At 41.3% G+C, this 7,888-nt stretch overlaps 1 protein-coding gene across 1 annotated transcript; it reads left to right on the forward strand.

Moving 5' to 3' along the window:
- The first annotated feature begins 3,598 nt into the window (after positions 1 to 3,598).
- Positions 3,599 to 7,232, forward strand: irx2a (iroquois homeobox 2a). The gene is made up of 3 exons (XM_062423023.1): positions 3,599 to 3,838; positions 5,086 to 5,491; positions 6,331 to 7,232. Exons 1-3 carry the CDS (start codon positions 3,599 to 3,601, stop codon positions 7,230 to 7,232), a joined length of 1,548 nt encoding a protein of 515 aa, XP_062279007.1.
- Positions 7,233 to 7,888: the final 656 nt, after the last annotated feature.

Below are 7,888 nucleotides of genomic sequence, written 5' to 3' on the forward strand. Positions count from 1 at the left end.
GAGCACCAGCCTGACTGAAACTGAGACTGGAATGTATTACTGCGGAGTTCAACATACACACACACACACACACACACACACACACACACACACACACACACACACACACACACACACACACACACACACACACACACACACACACACACACACACACACACACACACACACACACACACACACACAGACACAGAAGGTTATACACCTTTACAGGCCAACAGGTGCACTTTCACACTTACAATACGCATACGGACACACGCAGACATTTACATGCACACACATATGCACACGCCATTATATACACTTACACACATACAAATGAACCCAGGACCACCTTCACAGACCATGCACACGCACACGCACACACGCACACACACGTTCACAGTGAAGGTACAGCACTGATGGTTAGCCTATGGTCTGTGTGTAGAGGAGACAGTGCCCCCTGGTGTGGGCCAAACAGTACTCCCAGTCAGCCATATCTTGACCCAATCTCTAATATGAGTACTCATTTACTCTTCTGAGATTGATTACTCCTGCCTGAAACAGAGACACTGGTTATATTATCCTAAAAATACAAACCATTTCCTGAATAACAGACAGATGATATAAATATGAAGAAATAATATTGCTCCATATGTTCAAAAAGACATAACTTTTCTCAGGGTGGAAAAAATGGAGATTTCGGGGACTGGAAATATCTACTAATACAGCCATGCATGTTGAGGACTATATGACACTAATATTGTTTTCTGTTTTTCTCTGATAATTTCATAAAATTGCTCAGGCCCAGTTTCATTTAGAACTGCTTGTTAAACAAACCCACAACAACCTAAACAATCGATTCAGTGTTTTAATGTTTAATCTCTTAGTGACCAGAGGGAAATGGGGTATATATACCATGCCTGTTTTTACTGCCATGTCATATTAATACACACTGACTGCTGTGACTGTTTTATAATGTATTTAGACACAGTTTCCTATATGATGAAGCTCTATAAGATATAACACAGTATACAGTATTGTCAAAGCTTTTTTATACAAAAACCTTTTTTTGTTACCATGGCGAGTCAGTGATAGTATCAAAATATGAACAGCAGTTATAATGTTAAAACAAAACATTATGAGTAGACTTTTTTAAAATTGCTCAGGCCCAGTTTCATTTAGACCTGCTTGTTAAACAAACCCACAACAACCTAAACAATCAATTCAGCGTTTTAATGTTTAATCTCTTAGTGACCAGAGGGAAATGGGGTATATATACCATGCCTGTTTTTACTGCCATGTCATATTCATACACACTGACTGCTGTGACTGTTTTATAATGTATTTAGACACAGTTTCCTATATGATGAAGCTCTATAAGATATAACACAGTATACAGTATTTGCAAAGCTTTTTTATACATAAACCTTTTTTTGTTACCATGGCGAGTCAGTGATGGTATCAAAATATGAACAGCAGTTATAATGTTAAAACAAAACATTATGAGTAGACTTTTTAAAAATATGATACATTTATTTGGAATTAAATGGGGGTGTTTAGTAATAAAAAAAATCATGACAATATTGTAGTTAATACAAACAGGCATGTGATAACAGTATGTGCTGTTAGACGTATAATAGTCATAACACTGCAGGTCTCCTCTGTAAGTGTAGCCTCAATTGAAAAATTGCCCCCATTATGGCTGTAATTAAGTCTGGATTAGAATACAGGACATTGTGGGATATTGTGTATTAATTAACAAAACTGCAGTGTATAATGATTATGTGTGTCGGTGCACATAAGTAATCTTTATGAGTAAAAGATCATTTGTTTACCGTAATACATGCAGGTGTTTATGTGTTATAAATAAAGGTGTCAGTCCTGCTCACAGGCACGCTGTATTGCAGTGATTTAAATTGTGGCGTTGCTGTTTACAACACTGCTAGACCACACTGCAGTGGAGGGAAAAAAGCACCTGATGGATGAATACATTCATTTGGATGAATGCTGATGAGGAAGACTGCTAGGCCACTCGTCTGGCCAATAGTTGCCACCTTGACTGCCCGTCCCAAAACCTCTGTCACAGTTTCAGGTTTCCAACATGCTGTGCTGTATCGCTTGTCTCCAACAGAGGTCATAATGTCTGTAATCACAATAATAAAGGACAAGGCTATGCCCTGTTTTGTATGTAGACAAGTAAAACCGCGCACACAAAGATACTCAACAGTGGAGACAGGTGACTGCCCAAACACACTGGCAAAAAAAAAGTGTCAAACTCACCAATACAAGTGCGTGCACACACAGCCACACACTTATATAATGTTGGTGGTAAGCTTAGTGTCTGTATAGAAGCGAGAATGTCTCTCATACAGAGACAATCAGCCACCGCCAACAGCTTGATTATTGCTGATGGATGTAATTGTAATAATAAGGGATGAGCGTATTTGAGATGCGCTAAGTGGTTGAAATTAAGGAGCCTGTTACGCCTCCCGCAGGCCAGAGAGCTCACTGCCCGAGGAGTGCGCGCACTTATCGGTACTCGCACGCATTCATGGATGTGTCCACATTTGATAGCTGGACTGACAGAATAACCAGCTGCAAGTGGAAGAGCACTGGCCATTTTATAGTCTCTCTCTCTCTCTCTCTCTCTCTCTCTCTCTCTCTCTCTCTCTCTCTCTCTCTCTCTCTCTCTCAAACACACTCACACAGCGCAAGTTTTGATCAGACAGACGTTGTGTGGCACAATCATCCAAACCTTAAAACAATAACAACAAATAACCCTACGGTGCAACAATTACTGAGCTCTGTAAAAAAGGAAAACTTGTGTATGCTTTTCTCTCTTCTTCTCCATGTATCTCTATTTGTGCCCTGTACTGCCAAACATACCCAATATATAATTGTAAATTCATGTAATATTGAGCGTTAAGCACCGATAGAAATAATGAAAATAATAAAAAAGGAAATGTCAATTTTAAATTCTGATCCGCATCACCTGTGAGGTTAATTCACCTGAAACAAATGACTAACAAGTCAGACCGCAGCTATTGACGAATCGATTTCCATTAGAAACAGTAACAATCTCATCCACTTGGTATATTTACTCATTTTATTGAAAATAAAATATGTTTTTAAACCTCACACTAAACTAGACGACTCCAGTCAAGATGCAGAGAGCCTAGCTACTTTTTGCAGTGTGGAGTCTTGGTTTTGTTCAGAGGCTCCATTTCTATGAGGCAGAAAGGGGGCGGGGATGGGGTATTCAGATGAGCCGGAGTGACAGCTCCAGTTTCCCCCAATGCTCTGTGTGTCTGAAACTCCACTGGCTCCTTCCCTACTAACTCCTCACTTCATAGTGCTGCGTACTAAAAACACCGGACGCTAGGGGATCAAGACGCATGCCACATTGCCTCTATGTGGGCACTTTAACAGATCTTTCGGGGTTTTTTTCCCAGTAAGGGGGCTGTGGAGGGAGGACTTTTTTTATTTTCATTGTCTGATGACTGTTTGCACGGCTGATTATTGAGTTGATTGTTTACTGTTTTGGCTGTTGTTGCCCGCCGCCCTGCGCGTTTTTTTCCTTCCTTTTTGGAATCGGCGACCTATACCGCGCTCACCAATGTCCTATCCTCAGGGTTACCTCTACCAGCCCCCGGGCTCTTTGGCTCTTTATTCGTGTCCGGCTTACGGGGCCTCGGCTCTGGCTGCCCCGCGGAATGAAGACTTGGCGAGGTCGTCCTCTGGCTCAGCCTTCAGCCCTTACCCTGGATCGGCTGCTTTCTCCGCCTCGGCTGGTGCAGGCTTCTCCAGTCCACTGTCATACTCCACGGATCCAACCACGGGATTCCCATCTTACATGGTAAAATATCTCATAAATCCGTGTATGATTCTGTAAAATAAGCTTCCACAGTCTGTGAATGTGTCGGCGTGTTAAAGTCTTTAGTGCGCAAAATGTTAAACTGTCTTACAGGCACACAGAGCGATTAAACCGGCACCGGTTTACAATGTCTATGTTATGATTCGCACGTCTCTACCTGCTTGCGGAACTTTTCTAGTTAATGCACGACTGCTATACATTCATATCCAGTGGCCTAGTGGCCGGGTCCTTACTATAAAATCCTTGACCCCTTTGGCTTAAATGGGATTTTTAAGCATGAGCTGCAAATTGTACCGGCTTGACCAACACTTAATGCTCACTGCGCAGCTAATTATGTAAAACTGAATACCAACCAAGATTTTCATTTGGACCTTTTTTTTTTTTGTCTCTGAGCAGTGACTTTATGTGTCATAGAAAATTAACATAACACCAAAGCTATAACTCTTTCTTCCCCAGCAGTCGTTAAAAGCACCAGGGGATGAAGTTATTGACTGTATGCTGAGTTGAATAAACGGAATTTGAACATGAAAAGCAAGACTTGCAATGCTAATGTCACAGGGCACTTCAAGCGTTTTAGGAAAGGTGCATATCAAGTGATTTGCTAATGGGATTTGTAATGCTGCAAAGAGAAGATGTGTTAACACACTGCGGCTGCCACAACAAAACAAAAAGCAGCCACCCAAAGAAAATGAGGGAGTTAATAGGTGATTACTGAAAATTGAAATATCCGTTTTATGACCTTAACGGGTATATTAACTGGAGCCCTGTTATTAGTTAATCCGATAATGATCTTAACCATTAGTTAACCATTAGTTTATGCTTCTGCGGCCTGCTTTTCCACACGGTGTGTTTTTAGTACCCCTGCTTACAATCACAGTGATTTATTTTTTTTAACTTTGTAAAATAAACACACACATAACAAAACATTTTTATCATATTTTATTATAAAACAAAAAGCGTGGATAAAACCTGACAATGTATTTATAGTGCTTTACAGCCATTTTTCATATGTTCCAACAGGTTTCCAAAATCCAAAATGAGTCGATAAAGTAGCAGAGCATAATGGATGTTTTTCACGAGTTTTAAGATTGTTTTAATATTTGATGTTCGCCTTGCTTTAACCTACAATACTGTCACATTTTAAAATGATATTAAGAAAAAACACAATTGTCAAACTGGGTACCAGAAAGCACACGGCAGACTTAAGACTTTTTTCAACTTTCCTCCAGAGCTCTCCATATGACGCGCACACGACGGGCATGGCCGGGGCATTAAGTTACCACCCATATGGGAGTCCAGGGTACCCCTACCAACTCAACGACCCTGCGTACCGTAAAAACGCCACCAGGGACGCCACGGCCACCCTGAAGGCCTGGCTGCAGGAGCACAGGAAGAACCCCTACCCGACGAAAGGGGAGAAGATCATGCTGGCCATTATCACCAAGATGACCCTGACGCAGGTATCCACATGGTTCGCCAACGCCAGGAGGAGGCTCAAGAAGGAGAACAAGATGACATGGGCGCCCAGGAATAAGAGCGAAGACGAGGACGAGGATGACGGGGACGGGGAGAGGAAAGAGGTGGAGCGCTCTGACAAAACCCTGGATAACAGCGAGGCTTCAGCGGAGGATGAAGGTGGGGTATAATCTGGCGACCGAGCCAATGATCCATTTAACAATTCAGGGAAGGATGGGGGGTGAAGAGGAGGGGGAGTGTGGACCCCTTTTATTTACTGTATTACTTATTTAGAGCAATAATACATTGGAGATACGAAATTATGAAGTCATTTTTAATAGAAATAATCTGATTTGAATAATATAATAAATTATGTATGCGGAAAGAAAATGTCAAAGTTATGTTTTAAAAGAGACATACATTATGATATTTAATTAATGCAAGAGATGTGGCTTTATGTATTATTTTCCATAATCAAACCATGTTGATTGCTTATTATTCTTATTTTTATTTATGGACTTATTTATCTCGAATGAAAACGTGGTGTTGGATAAATAACCAACATTTTAAAATGAATAGTTTATTGCTATAGTATTTATGGCATGTCACTGCGAAGTATACACACACACTCACAATCACTCATAAGTTGCTTCAACTAAATTACATTGTTAATGTTACAAAGTATTATTTGGACTGGATCTAAATAGTGTCATTAATTATGTAAAAATGCATTATTATCATATAAATGTAGTTTTATATTTTTTACTTATTGGAGTGTCACGTTAAACAGAAAAAACTGATTGCTTTGAAAACACTTGATCATTGAATATAAATTGACCTCAAAGTTAGTTTAAAAGCATTCATTTTAAGAGTTTTTTCTTTAGAATATTATTTGTCATGAATCACAGGACCAACGCTTTTCTTTGCCTTCTTTTACTATTTCGTTTGTTCCATCTCTCTATATTATGTCCTTTTTCTAACATATTTTGCATTTTTTATTTTTTTAAATAAATGTTCAGGTATCAGCTTGCACGTGGACACTCTGACGGACCACTCGTGCTCGGCGGAGTCTGACGGGGAGAAGGTGAGCTGTCGCGTGGGAGAGCTGGGCTCTGACCAGGGCGGCGACAAATGCGACGACGAGGACGGCGAGGACCAGAACCAGACCCTGAACCACAATCCGCCGCGGTTCCAGCTCTCACCCAAACCCGTCACATCTTCACCTCTAACGGGGGTCGAAGCACCGGTTCTCAGTCATCACCAACACCATCACCACCACCACCTCCATCATCTCCACCATATTCACAACCAGCGCGAGGATTTGGCCCGGAGCCTCGTCAGTAGCAACAATATTAACACCAATAAATCGTCTTCATGCCTTGATAGCAGACCTCCTTCGGGGGCGCCTCCAAACCCTACAGTCAAGCCCAAATTGTGGTCGCTTGCGGAGATTGCTACCTCAGACCAAAAGCAGCAGCATCAGCAACAGCAACTGGGGCAGACTGGGCAACCAAATTGCCCCTCCTCCAGCGGTGGCCTCCTTACTCCCCCCACGTCCTCAACCACCTCCCCGGCTGCCAGTTCCCCCTCCCTCTACCCGACCCCCTCCATCCTTGGAAGACCTATTTATTACACTTCTCCCTTTTATAGCAATTACACAAACTATGGCAACTTCAGTCCCCTGCAGGGCCAAGGGATCCTGCGGTACACTAATTCATCTGGAGTGAGTCTGGCTGCAGCCGCCGCCGCCGCCGTCGCTGCTGCAAACGAGGGTCTCAGCTCTCTGGAGGCGAGCACAAACCCCAAACACAGGCCAGACTCTCCCCTCGTTAAACATAACCCAAACCAGATTGTTATTGTCGAGCAGCAGCAACAACAGCATTTCAGATCCGCAAATTTAGAGGGAAAGAAAGGTACGTAATAACGACGTGGTACCACTGCTGAGAAAATGATAACCATTTTGAAAACTTATTTAATCTAGTGTTGAATCTTGAGGTTGTATTTTTTCTTAAAACACGTGAGGGAAATCGCTCCCAAAAAAAAAAAAAAAGTGGAAGTCGAATTAGCTCACTCCTTTTCCAATGCAAATCAACTGGTGTTCTTTGTGTCACTTTTGTCCTGATGCCATTGGATAATCTGGCTGTTTTTTTGTTGTTGTTGGGTTTTTTTTTTATAAACAAAAATGAAGACTTGTTTCAAGCAATCTTGCATGAGAAACAAGTGGCATAATCTCACACTGCTGGGTGGTTTTCACTTGTTTTAAGATCAATACGATTTTAGGAGTAAAATATGAGACTAAATGACTTATTAAGATGGACATTTCACTGCACCGTCTAAGCAAATGAACGTGTACTATGGCCTATAATACGTTTTTCAGATTAGTTGTTTTTGTGGAATGATCAGTTTATAATTGTCATTCTTTTTTCTTCTTCTTGTTTTTTAACTATATGCATATTTTGGTCTTTCTGAATCTCATTCATTCATTAAGTAACACGCAGCGGGGTTTTCAATTGCAGCTGGCTCTCAGTATAAATGATAGGGACATCATAAGTGAAGTCTATTGTAAACAAATGTGCA

The sequence above is a fragment of the Scomber scombrus genome, chromosome 7, assembly GCF_963691925.1.
Source record: "Scomber scombrus chromosome 7, fScoSco1.1, whole genome shotgun sequence".
NCBI classification, from domain to species: domain Eukaryota; kingdom Metazoa; phylum Chordata; class Actinopteri; order Scombriformes; family Scombridae; genus Scomber; species Scomber scombrus.